Below are 20,037 nucleotides of genomic sequence, written 5' to 3'. Positions count from 1 at the left end.
ACAACTGATTCACAAACGTCATGCGGAAAGGTTTGTCATTCCTACTTAGTGTTTATCTCATTAAAGTAATAATCCATGAGAGGCCATGTGTTGGGGGGGTCCACTAAAAACAGGCATTCTGTGTGTTTAAAACGACCTACTTTCCATTCTTAGGATATTAATGTTTAAAAAGGGTAAAAAAGACACAAAAGCACAACTTGCAAAGTGCAAGTCATAGTATTGCTAAAAACATCCTGGTGCTGTCGTAAAAAAAGCATGCACCTTCAATTGCTGTGGGAGCCACTAATATTAGTGATCTGCTTAAAAATGTGAGATAAAATCATCCATGTAGGTGATTTTAATATCCATGTAGATAATGAAAAAGATGCATTGGGATTGGCATTTATAGACAATCTAAACTATATTGGAGTAAGGACCCTTGTCAGGACCCACTCATTGTCGTAATCATACTTTAGATCTAATATTGTCACATGGAATTGATGTTGATGGCATTGAAAACAAACAAAACTAGAGGTTTTTCGCATTTTGTGGAAAAACAGCACTATTGCATACAGAAAGGACTTACCAACTGCTAGATCTGCTTATTTTTAGACCCTCTTAGAAGAAAACAAACACAACCCTAGTGTATTTATTTGATACAGCGGCTAAATTAAATTAACGAGAAATAAAGCTTCAACTTCAGACGTTTCCAAACAGCACAGCAGTAATGACTTTACGAACTACTTTACTTGCAAGATTGATAATATTATAGAGAAAATTATAACCATGATTATAACCATCTACTACAGTATCGCATCAGACAGTCCATTGTAGTGTCCCTGAAGAAAATTCCATTAATTCATTTTTATAGGAGAGAAAGAATTGTCTAAACTCGAGAAGAACCATCAGATTTGAGTAATAGTTTGACTACACATACAACCCCAGTCATCAGCTGACTGCTTACAGCCCGTCAACAAAGATACTCAAATTCTTTATTTGTGTTTGCCAACACAAAATCTTAGCACCCTGCCTAACTAGCTGCCCCACATCAGCTATTCACACCTAACACAGCCCACATAGCCGTTGCCCCACACAGATAGTTTACCACCTCTGTACGAATTTGCATTTGCCTTTGCCATCTCTTTCCAGTGTTTTCCACAAGTATGCCTCAGACCATCCAGTCCTGCCCCCCACCAGGCACATCTCTGCATTCACACCAGAGCTTGCAGGCGACCACGACCTCCATGCCAACCTACGAGACATTGACTTTCAACTGCAGTCTTTGACAAGTGTGAACCACCAAAATCTGCTCTGGATCATATTCTCAGACCAAGAGTCTGAAAGAAGGCTGATCTGCCCTAGACACCAAACAGGGCAGACATGAAACTCCCTATGTTTACTACCACAGACGAGCTTTCTTCGGAGCACACAACGAAACTGGGATGGAGGAGGACACCAGCTTCAAGAGTCTTTTCGTCCAAAACCTCCATCAGATTCCAAGTCACCATTTAGGGATTACGGCCTGCCCCCACACAATGCCTATTCAACAACTGCTTGACCTCACACAGAAGGCCTTTAACAAACACAAGGCCTTCTCAAAAAGGGTTTGTAACATACCAGCAACTGTGAACTACAAAACTCAGAATCCAGAGCTAGCACCAGAAGGCACACAGCATTGCTAAAATGCAAAAACGCTTCTTCAAAAGGCTCCAAGCCAGCCGAAGACAGAAAGGTAACCATGGCAAAAGACCAAGGTACCAGACCTACCACTGGGAGGAGCCATGGATGGGAGCATCCTCATCCTGCAGACACCACAGGATCTCCAACAGCAGGCAGCAACAACATCCTCCTCTATGACCTTCATACAGCGGCCATTCAGAGGCTGCACAAGGACGACTGGACACATCTGCATCGGACCTACAGGAGCTTCTAACAGTAGTAAGAGAGCTCTTTGAACAGTACTTATCTGAGGAGTACTGGGAAGAGCACTCTTCTGACCGTAACACCACTCAGACCAGCTCAAGTCGGTGACGCCGCAAGAGCAGAGTGACACTGCAAACTTCAGACTTCAGACTTCTTGAGACTGAGAGCAGAAGCTAACAACCACCTGCTGCCCTTCTGCCATCAGCATTAGGTCTGTTTGAAACTCTCCTCACACTACACAACTCCCATAACCACTTCCTACAACCACAAACAACCACCTGCCCCACACCAACTGACATGAGGATGAACATGACTCTCTCAAAACACCTGCTGCTTGACAGCAAACTCAGAGACCTAAACCTTGCTACTGGCTACACCAGTGGCCACGGAAACCTCCACAACCTCCTGCCCTGTGTGCCAGGTGTGTGTCTGATCTTCCTGCATCTTCATCATCGCTCGCCGTTGTCTACAGGATGGACAACAACGACTGCAACGACTTGACCGATAAATAAAGGTGACTTGCCTTGACTTTATTTCCTGTGTTCTGCATCCCATGGACTGTGAAAAATCCATGCATTCTAAAGAAGTCTGTCATATGTCATTGTCTCGAATCTGTTTTTTAATCGTTTTTACACGCATTACAGTCAATAACTTTTAACATCTCCAAGAAACATTTAAGACAGTTCACCTTCATGTGTGTAATTTGTTCCAAATGTATGACTTAATTTCTTCCAAAAAATAACCCCCAAAAACAGACCATAAAAGAATTCAAGCAATCCATATGACTTGTCTGCTATATTCCTGCTTCCCAAGTTATTATACAGTATGTCTGCAGTCTGTTTGACTGTCAATCTGGATGAGCCACATTTATATACATAAACTTGAATGAGATTTGAGAGAGATTATCATCAGTAAATAATTAATTAATGGATTGTTCTGTTCCTTACACAATGTTTTCATTCACTGTATGGAAAAGAACAGAGTGAACATTGCAATAAATTTCTCATTTTCTTTTCCACAGAACAAAGAAAATCATAGTTTGGAATCCCATAAGAGGAACAATTTCATTTTGGGAATACCCAGTTCATTTAATAATGACATGCATCTGAAATTAAATAAAACAAATTCTGTATTATGACACTGCTTATGTCGCTGTGTTTTATCCTTCTGTTTTTAAATAGTTTCACATGAAAGTGTGTGTTAATGAAGCCTTGCAGTTGCAAATGTAAAACTTAAATCGAGCGACATTAAAGCTTATAGTACAAAAAGAAAAAGTTACTGTAAGAAAGCTTAGAAAGTTTAAGCACAAGTTTCTGTTTACTGAGTGTGTGTTGTGTGTGTGTGTGTGTGTGTGTGTGTGTGTGTGTGTGTGTGTGTGTGTGTGTGTGAGAGAGAGACTTTCTGGCTTTCCCCAGGCCTGTACACAAAGGCCTGTTTATGTAGTACATGTGTTTCAGAAAAAAACGCCAGGGGAAATGAGGGAAAACTTTAAACCAACAAGAGCAACTTCAGAGTGAACAGAGGACCCTAACAGACCTACACACACTCCAACCTTTATCCACTGCTGAAGGTCAAATAGAAACTTGCACACTGAAAGAACACACTCCAGATCTTTATACTATGCGTGGCTAAAACAAGGATTTGAGATCAGATCACAAAGCCAGTTGTTGTTTTGGTTGTGAAAAGACTAATAATATAATAATATAAGCCAAACTGTCATTTTATTAAGTGTGTGTGTGTGTGTGTGTGTGTGTGTGTGTGTGTGTGTGTGTGTGTGTGTGTGTCTGTCTGATGGTCAAACACTTCTCAAGGACCAGAATAGTATCCTATTGAGGTGGGCAGACCATTTTGACAGCCTGCTTAATCAAGACTCTGATGCAGACCCCACCATCCTGGACAAATTGCCTGAACTTCCTCCCATCCACAATCTCAGTCTACCAGCAACCTTCCAGGAGGTTCTATCATCTGTCCGTTCCCTTAAGAACAACAAGTCCCCTGGCGCTGTTAACATCCCTGCTGAGCTACTGAAGGAGGGAGGGTATGCGCACCCTCTACCAGTACATTACCCAGGCCTTGACTGATGAGAACATCCCACAGCAATGGAGAGATGCAAACATTGTAGTCATCTATAAGAACAAGGGTGACAAGGCTGGCTGCTGCAATAGTAGGAGCATATCACTCCTTTCTTTTGGTGCTAAGGCCTTTGGGAGACCCGGAGTAGAGTCTTTCATAATAAGAACCTTCATCCCTCCACAAAGGTCACCGTATACCAAGCGGCTTGTGTCATTACCCTCCTCTATAGCTGTGAAGCGTGGGTACCCTACAGCCGTCACATCAAGTCCTTAGAGCACTTCCACATAAGCTGCCTTCAGCGCATTCTGGGAATCACCTGGCGTAATCATGTGCCTCACATTGAAATACTTAAAAAGACCAACTGCAGAAGTATTGAGGCCATGATTACCCAGCGCCAACTACAGTGGTTGGGGAATGTGATAAGGACTGCCCCCATGTCGGCTGCCCCGAGAGTATTATATAGCCAGTTACATCATGGTCAACGCTCAGCTGGGGGGCCGAAGAAGCGCTATAAGGATCAAATGAAGAAGTGTGTGTGTGTATACAGGTTTGGCTATACTTGTGAGAGCCAAATGTCCTCACTTATATTGTGAAATATTATGACAACTGACTAGTAATGACATTAAACTGGTCCTCATTAGATAAAACGGCTTATAAATCGGGCAAAACTATTGCCTATTATTTTGCACGTTTCTGTTATGGGTAGGTTCAGGGGTAGGGTTAGGCCATAGAAAACATCAATAATCTGATAGGAACTGGATAAAAAAAATATTTGAAAACTACTGATCCACAATATGATTTCTGACTTGTGAAGCAGCCTAAATCATAATCACACGTTAATATTCAACAATATTATTGATTTGACTGCACTGACATTTAGATGAGAACTGAACTGAGCTGGACATCACTGTTCTCTGCAGAACTGCTTTATAGATAAAAATTATAAAAATAATTTAATAACTGATGATCTTTTATAACAGAACTGAATCAACACTGAACTGACTTCAGCTGAACAATGACACTGTTTTCTTTAAGAGACAAAATGAACTCTGTTTCCTGTTACCACTGCTTTGAAAAAATCTGTATTGAATAAAGCTCTATATAAAGAAAGAGGACTTGATGTGTGTGTGTGTGTGTGTGTGTGTGTGTGTGTGTGTGTGTGTGTGTGTGTACACATGTACAACAAGTAACTTAAAGAGAATGCCAGAAGGAATCACTGAAAAAAAGAAACACTATAAAAAGCAACAGATTATTTATCTTCAGAACAACAATAAAACCCTTCATACACACATAAGAAGCATTTGCAGGATGTGTTGGTTTTTACTGCAACATCATTAATATTTTAAGCAGCTTCAATCCAATCTGCTCAATAGGAACAAAAACCAAACACTTGATAATACTCAGCTCTATATTTCTTACCCCCCTGACGAAACTTCCCAACTCACAAAATTAACGAAATGCATAGCTGATAGTAGAAGTATTGGACCAAAAACCTCCACAGTTTTTTTTCCCCATTCTGTCACCTAAAGGAGTTTGGGTTCCTGCCACTGTCGCCTCTGGCTTGCTTAGTTGGGGACACTTAATATTCAGCAATATTATTGATCTGACTGCACTGACGCTGCTGTATGAGAACTGAACTGAGCAGGATGATGACAACACTGTTTTCTCCAGAGCTGCTGTATAGATAAATTAACCAAATTAATAACTAATGATTTTTACAACCGAAATGAATCAACGCTGAACTTAAAGGAACACACCGACTTTTTGGGACTTTAGCTTTAACTATATTCTCAGAAGGCGAAGCACTGCTACTTCTGCGGAGTGATTTGCTCACAGCACCGAGCAGGTGTGGCGCTAATCACTCCGCCCAAGTAGCAGTGCTTCGCCTTCTGAGAACATAGTTCCCAGTGTGCATACGGTTAGAAGATGGCTGTGTCTCATGTGACCTTGTTTTTTGTACACGCTGTGACTATACAAATCACAACATGTAAATAGGAAAATATTGGCGTTATTTTGTCACTTATTGGGAGCAGTATGCTAGCTGGAGCCATTTACCTCCAGTATTTGTGCTAAGCTAGGCTAGCGGTGTGTGCGTCAGACAGAGTTACAGCACGCACGGAATGAGAAGGGTATGTATGGACTTATCTAACTCTGGGGGATATGGTGAATAAGCTAAAGTCCCAAAAAGTTGGAGTGTTCCATTAAAACAATTACTTGAGTCGCCCTCAGTCGTTTCAACTACACCGTCAGCTTAACTACACCGTCAGCGTAACTACACCGCCAGCATAACTACATCGTCAGCGTAACTACACCGGCAGCTTAACTACACCGTCAGCGTATCTACACCGTCAGCGTATCTACACCATCAGCGTATCTACACCATCAGCGTATCTACACCATCAGCGTATCTACACCGTCAGCTTAACAACACAGCCAGTCTAACTACATCGTCAGCGTAACTACACCGTCTAACTACATCGTCAGCGTCAGCTACATTAACAACTCGATGGTCTTGAAAGTTTGTTAAGATGGGGAGGTTTTCTTTTCTGATATACTCCAGTTCTTGTTTAAACACATTAGACATGCTTATTCTGTGCATTTTGGCACTTTTTGTGTGAAATCATATTTATTTAGTCCAAGTGTGCTTTTATTTTAATTAAGCGTGAGCAGCGCAGCAAAAAAATAGACTCGTGCCGAAACCCCCGCTTCACTGCTGCTCACGCACCGCTCCTGCTCCCGGTGTGAATGCACTCATTGGTTAACATGCACGCCGAAAAAATGCGTCATGAGTAAAAAATCTAACTGGTCACATTGCCATTCATTTTGTACATTGAGGTTACTTGACTGATTAGGAATACTTTAGTGGTCAGCCATGACTTCCTGTTTTTTTTAACTGGGGTATAAATATGCAGGCCAAATTCCTATCCATCACAATAGAAAAGTCCAAAGAATACAGTAACAATGTGGAGAAATGAAACAAATCAGTAAAGGGTTAGGCCTATAAGAAAATGGAACAATTGTTGAAAATGTCCATTTCCACTATCAGTTCCACTATCAATAATTAAGTCGTTAAAATCAATTGGAGATGTTAAGAATCAGCCTGGAAGTGGATAATCTTTATTGGCATCACACACAATACGGAGGATGGCTTGACACGTGTAATAATGGTATGAATTATTTGTACTTATGCACACAAGAAAGTAGGGTTGCCCAGAGTAAATACACGCATGCCAAAATGTATTTAATATTTGAGAAAAAACTTAATCAAAATAATCAAAAGAAAACCAATATTCTTACATTAAAGGTTAAATTCTTGTGAATATTTTGAATGAAAAACAGCCAAGAATAGGATAAATAGCCAAGAATTTTCCACAGCCTGTTTTGCTCATATTTACCAAGGGTACCGATATTAGTGGAGGACACTGTATGTTTACGCAAGGAATATAACGAAAGGCTGTTAAATTACTGAAAAATATTGCACTACTATGCCTACAATAATGTCTACTTTAAAAATATCAACACTAGTAACACCTCACTACTAAGAAATGTCTTTGCTTTTCAGTAGCAAAAACATTTTACTGATGAAGTCATGAGGCAGCGCTGAAGAGAAGTTTCTGTGCATGTGAATGTCTGTGTGTGTGCAAGTGAGTGCGTGGGAGAAAGAGCAGGAGAAAGACAACATGCTTTAACAGATAATTATCCTATTGTTTATAATATTGTGTTTGTGACTTTTGCTGTGGTAGTTCTTTAACTAAAATAATTTGGCAAAGTGATATGGAACTGTAATGGTTGGAACTACTTTAGCTGTGCAGTTATTGAAAAATCAATCAACACCTCCAAACATCTGTAAGCCAATCAGAATAGCACATTCTAAAACGTGGTATAAGTAAGGTATAATCCACGACTAGCTGTGCATTAAACGATTTTAAAGAATGACGTGGAGGCAAAGAACCACCAAACGCGAAGTGCATTAAAATCGTTTACGCACAGCTAGCCATGGATTATCCCGCTTATACCAGTCACTTGCCAGCATTGACAAGTTAAAGCTGTTATTGATGTTTGCAGTGCATGGTATAGTTAAGCAATGTGACACACAAGGCTATGCTATATTGTGAATATAGTCGCGGCAGAAGAGAGCTTTTAGGCAGAAGAGTGCTAAGAGTGCAGCAGAGTGGTTTTATAGAATGATTACCACATAACAGAAATATTAAGGATATAAAATTTCATTCAGATGTTATTTTATTAAACACAATTATAAAAGAACATTGCGTGACAGAACAACACTGACATATCTGTGTCCTCAGGTTCTCAACTGGAGAGATATGAGAGAAGAGGGGACGCCTGTACCGAACTGATGAACATCACGACTATGACGAGAAAAAACACGCTTGTGCATTCTGTCCTTTTTAGGAAACGTACTTGGTGCACCAGGGTTCGGATGGCAGCGTTCATACTCATTCAAATGAACCGCACTAACAGAGCAATCACACCAGGGTTCGTTTTAATCAAACCAACCATTGCCAAGTGTGAACAGAACACACCCTTAATCTCCACAATTTTACAAGCTCTGCATCTGTTGTAAGAATACCGGTGTAATCAAGCACCTCAAGCACCTGGCCACATGGTGCACCGAAAATAACCAGCTCCTCAACACCACCAAAACGAAGGAGCTCATCGTGGACTTCAGGAAAGTGTCAAGAGGCACACACGACACCATCCACATCAATGGAATGGCTGTTGAGCGTGTCTCCAGTTTCAAGTTCCTGGGGATCCACATCTCGGCGGACATGACCTGGACAACCAACACCTCCAGCCTGGTCAAGAAGGCTCACCAGCGCCTTTTCTTCCTGAGGACACTGAGGAAGAATCAGCTTTCCTCCACTATCCTGGTGAACTTCTATCGCTGTGCAATAGAAAGCATCCTGACCAACTGTGCTACAGTGTGGTATGGGAGCTGTTCTGTTGCAGAGCGCAAGGCACTGCAGCGGGTGGTGAAAACCGCCCAGCGCATCACTGGGACTCCACTACCTGCCATCGAGCACATCCAGAGGAAACGCTGTCTGCATCGAGCTCGCAGCATCCTTAAGGACTCCTCTCACCCAGCCCACAGACTGTTTTCTCTCCTGCCCTCCGGCAGGCGTTTCAGGTGCCTCCGGACCAGGACCAGCAGACTAAAGAACAGTTTTTTCCCCAGAGCTGTCTCTTTATTAAACTCTAACCCTCATTGATCCCACTCCCCTCATATACTGATTGACTCTCCTCTCCCTCCTCACACCTGCCTCCATTTTGTTATTTGCAATACTATAATGTTCATTTGCACTGCTGACTGTTATTACAGTAACAACTGTTTACATATGCATCTTGCACTACTACCTTGACTGGAATATGCTCAATTTGCACTGCCGACTGTTTATTACAGTACCGACTGTTTATATATACATTGCAATATCGTACCTTAACTGTAATATGCAATTACTTTCCACTGCACTTTCACTCGGATAGCTTCTGTCCAAACTTTATTTGCACTACTTTAAATCCATTGTTATACTGCTCATTAGCCTAACTTATACATATATCTATTTGTTAAATTCTGTTTATAGTAATAGCCATCTGTATATTATGCTCACATTCTGTTTATAGTAACAGCCATCTGTATATATATTCATAGTACATATCTATCTGTAAAATTCTGTTTATAGTAACAGCCATCTGTATATTATATTCAGTACATATCTATCTGTAAACATTCTGTTTATAGTAATAGCCATCTGTATATATATTCATAGTACATATCTATCTGTAAAATTCTGTTTATAGTAACAGCCATCTGTATATTATATTCAGTACATATCTATCTGTAAACATTCTGTTTATAGTAATAGCCATCTGTATATTATTATATTCAGTACATATCTAGCTGTAAACTCTGTTCACAGTAATAGTTATCTGTATATTATATTCATAGGACAATCTATCTGTAAATTTTTGTTTATAATAGTATTCAACTCTATATTTATTCAGTACATATCCATGTTCTGCACTTATGGAACCACTGTATATCCTGCACTTGCTGCTATTGCACTTCTGGTTAGACCTAAACTGCATTTCGTTGCCTTGTACCTGTACTTGTGTAATGACAATAAAGTTGAATCTAATCTAATCTAATCTAATCTAATCTGAGACGGCCAGTAACACATTATTGTTATCATAATCGATTATTAAATTCTGGAATCGATGCATTGAATTTTGCTATCGGATACATTTTTACACCTTCTATATGTGAAGAAGAAATGCACTCTTTGTGGTCATGTTGGTTTAATATGGTTTTGTAAAACTTTTATACCATAAGCAATAACTTTTCTGTGGTCGGGCCTCGGTTGTAGAACAATTTGCCGATAGACCCTTCCGTGATCACTTTTAAGTCACTTCTAAAAACGCACTTGTTTTCCATGGCCTATAATTAAGGTTGGTTGGTTTTACTATTTTCCATTGAGTCTGATACTGTTTTTGCCACTCCTGGTTATTTCCATTATATATTCAAGTCTGATACTGCCTTGCCACCTCTGATGTACTATTTTTTGAGTCTGACACTGATTTTCCATTTTTTTATCCGAATCTGATACTGCCATCTCTGTTTTACTATTTTATATTTGAGTCTGATACTGTTTTGCTACACCTGTTATAAGGCTGCTCTTAGCTTTGCTGTGCTTATTTGTGTTGTGTTGTTATGCAGGTATTGTTTTCTTTTAATTTTGCTGTTCTGTAAAGCACTTTGGTCAGCCAGTGGCTGTTGTAAAATGTGCTATATATACAAAAAATTTACTTGAACTTGAATAACATTTTCCATAAACCTTGAGTTTTTATAGTTATCATGAATTATGAATGCATAAATATCACAAAAAGACCAATAACATACATTGACAAAATAAATTGGGACCATTTTGATTTCATGCCAATTTCATATTACTGTAATATTGTTTGAGTGTTTGTCTATATATACTGTTTTTCTGTTACATTTTCTCACTTAGAAAAGACATGCTGTAAAAAGGTCCAGACCTTCTGTCGTGAGTCAAAGGTCTTGCTATGTAAGACTAGTTAACGCTGCATTAGAGGGCAGACCGGGTTAGTTCTCACACGGGGAACTTGACGGCAGCTGCCATAGCACTTCTCAGGTTGGGGTTGTCACATGCGTTATGTGCTGTAACTGTTATGTCCTAATTACATTTTCTGCTCAAAATAATGCTTCATGCTTCAATAATAAGTCTCATGAATCTTTTTACAAGCTAGAGATGGTACAAGCAGTAGAGCGTGGCGCTAGCTACGCCAATGTCAAGGGTTCGATTCCAGGGAAAGAAAGAACTGATCAAATGTAAATGTGTACCTTGAACACAACATAAGTCACTTTGGATAAAATGTTCTGGCAAATGCATAAATGTAAATGTGAACTCACTATATCAGTCTTTTTACAGTAACAGAATCAATTTATTACCTGTCTCTAACTGACACACGAATGCTTTGTGCTTTCCAAAGCAACTTACTCCTAATCAAAAATGAGTGTGTGTGAGTCTGAACAGATTAGGTTTGTGAGTGGTCAATAGACCCACTGACCTCCTGGGCTCTGTTTGTCAGTTGTGAGTACACAGAGGAGAAAAGCCCTCTTGTGAGCATCCGCTTGGTCAAACTTGACTCTTTCCATACCAACCCCTCTCACCACAACCTCCTCTATTCCTGCAGTTAGTTTAGGTGGAGTCACAGCCAAGCTTTGCAAACTCATGAATGTGCATTTGTTCATGTGTTCTGTGTGTTCTACGAGTGTTTTCTATGAAGTGTGCATGTGTGTCTGTGAACAGGACTTACTGTCTGAGGCAGCATTGCCATTGGGCAGAGATCCTAGATCAACAACCAGGCCGTCCAGACAGACGTTGAGCTCACCTCCTGCTACAACCGAGCCTTTGTTCTCGGTCTGTAGAACCAGACTGAGCTGAACATTCTCCACTGCCAGTCAAAAAGAGAGAGAGAGAGAGAGAGAGAGAGAGAGAGAGAGAGAGAGAGGGGGCTTTAGTGCTGGTAGATACATTTGTGTTTTTTTTTTTTATTAAAAACCTAAATATTCAACTTACATTCATGACATTTTATTTGACAGACTCATTGTTTTGGCAAAACACTCACTGGTTCATATTTTGTGTTTTAAAATAGCAGGGAAGAAGCGAAGCTGGTTTAAAAGGGGAGTTTTCAGCTGTTCATTGAGATTTCATTCAATCCCACATTAGCCTTTACATGTCTTCGAATCATAGAAATCATGTATTTCTGACACTGCGATCTGTTGAACACGTGCTGACATAATAATCTTGTTCAGACACATGTGTCAGAACCTTATATAACAGCAAATATAAAAACAGTCTCTCTTTTTAAGAAAGTAAAAGAACAGTTCAATCAAAATTAAAATTATGTCATCATTTACACTCATGTCATCTAAACTTGTATGAAGTTCTTCTGTGCAACAATAAAGAATATCCTGTCTTGTAAATGTGAAAAAATATATGTAAATACATATACTGCTGCTTCTCTGCACGTTTGACAGGAACTGTGATTTGAATCTAAATATAATCTTTTTTTTTTTTAAGCAAACCCAGCTGTCTTCTGCTAGACAGAGTGAGACAAAAGTTCAAGAATTTCTCTGAACAATGTGAAGCCCACAGCTGACTCAGAAACAACTTTACCAACTTGACCAAAAACACAGGACTAAAATTGCGGAGTGACTCTGCTGAAAGTCAAACCTCAAATGTTCAGGAAAAACACTGCACTGAGCGGAAAGGAATTCATACAGACCTACGCAAAATCTTTTCACCAGTAGTGTCAAAAGAACTAGAAATGCAAAAGTATTAATAACAGAGGGTCACAGTTGGAGACACTTAATATTCAACAATATTATTGATCTGAACAACAGCCGAAAAGCATCATTTTCCTGTTTATCACTGTAAAGCTGCTTTGAAACAATCTGTATTGTATAAAGTGCTATAGAAATAAAGGTGACATATTTTAAATTGTAAAAATAAGACCTGTTTTGCTTTAATGTCAGTTACAAGGAGTTATAAAAGATCTGAGGTGATCAGCATTGATTTTAACCTTAATATTAAGGCTGGGGAAAATTTACTGTTTAAATGTTTAAACTGTTTAAAATAATTACCACAATTAACGCAGAATCTGTAAGCTTTCAGTTATAATGTTGAATGGCTATAATTTCTTATTTTATCCCCATAAAAAAAAAATTAACCTATATATATATATATATATATATATATATATATATATATATATATAGATAGATAGATAGATAGATAGATAGATAGATAGATAGATAGATATATAAAGGCATCAGTATTGTTATCAGTAATACTGGGCTTCATTCATAGAACTTAGTGAAAAAAGACACCATTAAATAAATATTTTAAATACTGTCTGTGGCAAACAGGACCGTGAGAACGAGACGAGGCCGTTGTGCGTCTGACAATGAGGTCTCGAGTTCCTCACGGAGGAGCTTCGGAAGTATAAAAAGAGGAGCGACGACAGTGAAGGAAGAGAGAGGACCAGGCCTGGACTATTTATGTTATGCTTTGTTTATCTTTTACCTTCGTTTTGTGTTTGTTTATTTTGGATTAAAGTTTTGAAATGTTCGCTGGTTCCCGCCTCCTTCTTCCCTTATCAATGAACCTCGTTACACTGTCTCTGTTGTTTCAACATTAACTTGGAGAATCAATGTGAAAATATATTTATGGTGATTTTATATTGTGATGACTTCTTACTCTTGCCATCATGTGTTCGTAGAGTGTCCAGTAAGTCAATGGTGGCACTGCCCAGAAGTTCCTTCCTCAAAGTGTGACAACTCCACAACTTCAGATCCAAACGACTCTGAGGAGTCACGTTCCTGTAAAATTTTTATAAATAAATAGTTCTCAAGTGGACCATGATATTATGGCTAAACACAGTCCCCTAAAACTGGAAGGGCTTTTTAGAAAAGATTTTAAGAGATGTAAATAAAAACAAACCAAAAGGTAGAACACAACCAACTCAGAAAAGCAGATTTCTTCACTTTACTGATTACAGAGAGCAATTCCAATGGTCTTAGGTAATTATTTGTTATTTTTACAAATTGTATACTTAAATGAGAAATGAAAAAAGTAACATATATATATATATATAAACTTAGTCATGTGATGCCTTACAGGGTGAGGTCTTCATTCCACTGCAGCTCAAGGTGTCCAGTGCGTTTGCCTGTTTTCTTCGTTTCACTGGTCAGACCGTCAGCGGTCACTTCCACAAATGAACTCAGACGAGAGTGACGACTGGGGAGCTTAGGAGACTGAGGCTTAGCAGACAGCACTGTCAAATGAGTACAACAGAAAAATACCAAACATTATTAAAAATTTCAATGAGAAATCGTCATCCATTTATATAGCGCATTTTTTAACAATGTAGATTGTGCATTTCACTGTGATCCAAATCATTACAGAGCCATTCATCTCATATCATATTCACTGTTATTAAACTTACAACATACCAGAAATAACAGACCAAGTAACACATCCAGGGCATTTTGGGGAGATTTTCCAAATAGGTCCCATGTAAGGTTTCACCTCACCACTCCCATGCCCCAATGTACACAACATACGTCCTACACTGACACCTCATTGTTAAGTGTACTCAGAATATTTATCATTAAACATACTAGAAAAAGAATAAACTGCTGAGTAATAATACCATTTTTGTAGTGTGAATTACCACTGTAAATACAATAAAACAATACACATTGATAAAAAGTATATAGTAAACAAATGTTTCAAACAGATTAAAGTGCAAAAGTACACAACTGTACACAAATAATTATAAAGAATGAGAATATTTTCAATCAATATATATAGAAATATGTTCTGAACTGGCATGTTTAGTCCAGAAAGTTGCAGTGCTTTGTGTACAGGGGTAATCTGAATAATCACTGTTTTTCTGCTGTCCCACATACGCCACCTACTGTCAGAGTGTGAATGTGCAATTTCATTCAACTAAAATCTGAACAATTCAGAAGGCGTCTAGAATTATTCACTGAATTTTTAAGTGCTCACGATAACAACACTGTGCATTTTCAGTGCTGCAAAGGTGACAGTGACACTGTTGTTACAAAAGCACAGCGTCTTCAAATAACAGCAGTCCCGAAACGCTGAACTGAACGATAAGACACGCTGCAGCAACCACCATTTCAACAAATGTTTCAACAAAAGACTACCCTTATCTTGCTCCTTTCTTTCGTCTTTTTCCTCTTTTCTGCACCAGATTAATTGTGGTGCCTCTTTATTTTCAAACATTAATGCACAGAGTGATACGAGCAAACTTTATCAAAGTTATTTATACCAAGCAAACTGTGGCCATATAGGGCCGGATCTGATAACAACAATAATACATTCATAACAAACTGCTTCCTTTATTATATGACATTTCTCAAGAGTAGAGAACGTTTATGAAAAGCTTCAGCGTACAAGACATAGGCTATTACTGCTTAGTTAATGGACAACAGATTTAAAGCAATAATTACTAAGTGGCAATGACTATGATTCCGGTAACACTTTATTTTGATGGTCTCTTTTGAACATTCTGTTGACTATAAGTAACTTTGCAACTGCATGTCAACTAACTCTCATTAGAGTATTAGCAGACTGTCTGCTTAATATCTGCTAGCACTTTAATGTGATGTTCCCCCAACAGACATTCTACTGACTATAATGCAAATGTCTTAACTTATTCTAACCCTAACAGTCTACTAATACTCTACTAACACTTTAATGAGAGTTAGTAGACATTTAGCTGCAACGTTACTTATAGTCAACAGAATGTGTTAAATGGACCATCAAAACAAAGTGAAACCATGATTCCAAGGGGGCAAAAACATTTATAATTTTAATTGCTGTACCAGGAAATGTGAGTAATGTGTCCTGACATGAACGCTCATAGTTGGACTAGCAAAAAAATGAAGTAAATTATTCAGCACACATCACCCTCTAGAGGAAACACTGCAAAGTGCAAAAACACATGAAGCTCTGATGCTGAAGTTGATGCGTCATATGAGCTGATGAATCCCATCAAAATGATCAGTTTCAGATCAGTCATTTACAGTGCACAGTGCTGATGTTAACACAGGCTGGATCCAAAAAAGCAGATTTTCTTACCTTTCAAGGTCAACTGTGATTTCTCTGTGGCCTGAACGTTGGCAAACTGAGACACACTGGCAGCTGCCATCATCACATCACATCACATCACAGATCACAGCCCTGAAACACACACACACACACACACACACACATTCATCATCACTCATATTCACTCATCTACTGTGAAATATAATCAGACGATAATAAACCATAGACGTGTGCGTTTACTGAGAGCTTCATCTAGCATTAAAACTCACAGTGATCATCTGAGCACCTCACACACACACAAACACACACACACACACACACACACATATTACAGTTTAATACAGGAAGATTTTAAATAAACTGTGAAAGCATTAAAAAATGTTAGGCGGGTCACCAGTAAAACCGTGTTGTATGGTTATGGTTTAAAAACCAAAAATATGGTTTATAAACGGTGTCATGATACAATCTGTGAATATCAGCTTCATAGGTCAGAAACGATTGTGATGATCAGACACAAACAAACAGTAGTCATCTGACGTTAACTGTTCGGTATACATCAGGGTCGGATGATTATAAACACATTTCTTTTCGCCTCCGAATTAGACATCAGAAAGACTCAACCGAATATCATTTCTGCAGCTAATAAAGATTTATGATCATTTATAATCTTAAGTTTAATGCATGTGTAAGACAGTGACGATGTTTGACTAGCTGCACATCATTTATAGAGAAAAGTCTCAATATACTTGAAATCGTCAAGAACCACTATAGAAGCGAGCAAGTTCATGTGTAATTTAAACGTTTTCTGTCAATAATAACAGACAATAAATGTTTTAATCCCTACCTTTTATCTGCCGTGAGACTGTGGATCGCTAACTGTCATTTCCGCTTTAATGTCATGGTCATGTGACTCTCAGACGAGCGCCGCGGTGCGTTGTGGGTCCGGATGCTCCATAGTCCATACCATCAATGTGGCAGGGGTGCGTTTTCTGCTCACAAAAGTGAAGTAGCCTACATTTCTGTAAAATGTACAAGATTTTACCAAACCAGGTTCATAAATGTTCACACGAGTTCACAAATTGAATGTATGGCATACACTGCTGATCAAATGATTTAGAACATCTAAATGTTTTGAATTGTTCACAGTTTAATGTAGGCCTACTTGGATTAAAACACATAACAGCATAGCATTCTTTCTAGGAGGAAGGCTAGGCTATGTGTTTTCTTGCTTTAGATTAGGATGAACCTCTGACCAAATTGGCACAGATGTAGTCAAGACGCATAAACTGCTTAGACTAGTCTTACAAGTTAGTTCATTTTTTTTCTGGTTATAACTTTTTTTAAGTGAGTTACTTAAACAGGTTGGTCTAATTTTGATCCGAAAAGGAAGTCTGATTACCCTTTGGCTAACTGCAAGTTGGTCAGCCGAGTTCTTAGACTTAACATAGTGACTGTGTAACTGGCCCCAGATTCTCCAAAACCCAGACTAATACCAGACCCACTGAAATGCAGTGATCCAAGAAACAAGCAGTCAATTTTAATGAACTAAAATACAGAAATTATTGTTGTATTCATTTAAAATATTAAATATTAAGTTTTCATTGTTTCTACTTTTTCACATATTTTTTATTGTTTCCAGCAAAAAAAAGGTGTTGAATACAATCATGTTTGGGGAGAGTGGGGACGGTTGCAACACTTTTTTCTTTTTCTTTGAGTTTCTCGGAGACTGTATTGGAAATACAAAATTTTAATACAATAAACCCACATCTGTCAGCTTCCTACGGAAGCGTATTGCATTCACTTGAGGAAAAATAATCTACTCTGTTTTTCTGAATTAACGAGTTAATTATCTCAGAATTACAAGATAATTTTTCATGAAAAAAAGTTTTTGCTCTGTTTTTCTGAATTAATGACTTAATTATCTCAAAATTATGAGATACATTTTTCTTGAAATAAAATGTATTTGCTCTGTTTTTCTGAATTATTGAGTTAATTATCTCATAATTCTGAGATAATTAACTCAATAATTCAGAAAAACAGAGCAAAAACTTTTATTCATTAAAAATTATCTCATAATTCTGAGATAATTAACTCATTAATTCAGAAAAACAGAACAAAATATTTTTTTTATGAAAAATGATCTCATAATTCTGAGATAATTAACTCATTAATTCAGAAAAACAGAGCAAATACATTTTATTTCAAGAAAAATTATCTCATAATTCTGAGATAATTAACTCGTTAATTCAGAAAAACAGAGTAGATTATTTTTCCTCAAGTGAATGCAATACGCTTCCGTAGCTTCCCACCCACACTGCTGTGTCAATGTCAAAGTCAAATGTTGCAACTGACCCCATAACGGGTCGGTTGCAACATTCATTAAAATGTAATAAAATCATTCTTTAACATAATTTTCAAGTCAGGTTTTGGTAAATTATTACAATACATTTGAACTACCAAATAATTTTTTTAAACCAAAATCAACCCTGAAATTGAATAATACTTCTGTAAACTTCTGTGAAAGCTTACTGGACTGTGTGCGTTTAACTGTGCAATATATTCTTAGATTCTTGCGAGGTTATATGGCAAATCTTTTGCGTCAGACCTCAGTCAAGTCAAGTCAAGTCAGCTTCATTTATATAGCGCTTTTAACAATACAGATTGTTTCAAAGCAGCTTTACAGTGATAATAGGAAATTACAGTAACAGAGATTGTTTTGGTTTTACAGCAGCTCTAGAAAAAAGTTATTGTCCAGCTAAAGTTGGTTTTGATTAATGTCCTGCCTTTATGCTTCACTATGTTTGCATCAGAACAGAGCAACACCCCTGTTGTGCATTTCCTCTTTTGTGGCATAGGCTACTGAAAACAGATCAAATGTAAGCCTGTATGTCTGATTTTTACTCAAAAACTGTTTACTTAAATAAAAAAGGGGAGATACCTGACTATTAACCGGGGTTGTTTATTAATACATACAATTATAATTTTGTTATGTTATGACAAGGTTTTGCATCAATGTTGTGATAAGAGACAGTTGCTACACTGACAGCCATGACAAAACTTGCTAGCTTGACACAATAGATTTTAACACATGCTAGCTATGCCTTTTAGAAGCTAAGAAAACATGATTAAAATGATATGAATTTACAATGCTTCACGCACAAAGTTTAGACAGTATGACAAAAAGATCTGATCATAAAAAAAATCCTTTTTTAAATTCGGAAGGTCACATGTGGCTGCTTTCTTAGAACTGAGAAACTAACTGAGCATGTGTAATATGAATATCATCTCTCTAGCTCATTCCAGATTTGAAAAAATAAGCTATGTTGCAACTGTCCGCACTCTCCCCCTAAATTTTTTTTTTTTTTTAATTAACATTCATAAAATATTTTCCTCTACTGTAATAAAAGTAAGATACAAAACAGTGTCATATGTATTCCAGGCTTTTTGAAAGAAAGAAAGAAAGAAAGAAAGAAAGAAAGAAAGAAAGAAAGAAAGAAAGAAAGAAAGAAAGAAAGAAAGAAAGAAAGAAAGAAAGAAAGAAAGAAAGAAAGAAAGAAATGCTAATTCATTTTTACAGAAATGTCTATCATAGTCTATTTGGAAGCTGCATGATTCTGGATAGATAACTAAATGACACAAAATGATAAATGCTGCAGTATATTTAAATATATATATTAAAAAGGATTTATTGACCTAGTCAGAAAGACACTTGTTTCATTACTGGATGAAATGATTCAATAACAAATGCCTTTTCTTAACAGTCACTTGTCACCACCTACTGCTGTAACCATGTGATTGATACAATCTTTATTTGAATCTTCAAGTTCATTTCAAAAGTATTGTTGTTGAGTCTCAAGAGGAAGAGGTGCTGCGGGCT

At 37.8% G+C, this 20,037-nt stretch overlaps 1 protein-coding gene across 4 annotated transcripts in view; it reads right to left on the bottom strand.

The window, feature by feature from the left end:
* Positions 1-17,080, bottom strand: part of wwp2 (WW domain containing E3 ubiquitin protein ligase 2) — a 46,893-nt gene extending 29,813 nt beyond the window's left edge. For all 4 annotated transcript variants that reach the window (XM_084396756.1, XM_084396757.1, XM_084396758.1 and 1 more), the window contains exons 1-5: positions 17,005-17,080; positions 16,191-16,292; positions 14,199-14,355; positions 13,779-13,900; positions 11,833-11,970 (exon numbers count right to left, since the gene is read on the bottom strand). In XM_084396756.1, the coding sequence (XP_084252882.1) occupies positions 11,833-11,970; positions 13,779-13,900; positions 14,199-14,355; positions 16,191-16,263 (490 nt within the window). In that variant the 5' untranslated portion in view covers positions 16,264-16,292; positions 17,005-17,080. The remainder of the gene's footprint in view (positions 1-11,832; positions 11,971-13,778; positions 13,901-14,198; positions 14,356-16,190; positions 16,293-17,004) is intronic.
* Between the last annotated feature and the right edge of the window lie 2,957 nt (positions 17,081-20,037).

The sequence above is a fragment of the Rutilus rutilus genome (genome assembly GCF_951802725.1).
Source record: "Rutilus rutilus genome assembly, chromosome: 23".
Taxonomy (NCBI): domain Eukaryota; kingdom Metazoa; phylum Chordata; class Actinopteri; order Cypriniformes; family Leuciscidae; genus Rutilus; species Rutilus rutilus.
This window is presented reverse-complemented; position numbering and strand designations above follow the sequence as displayed.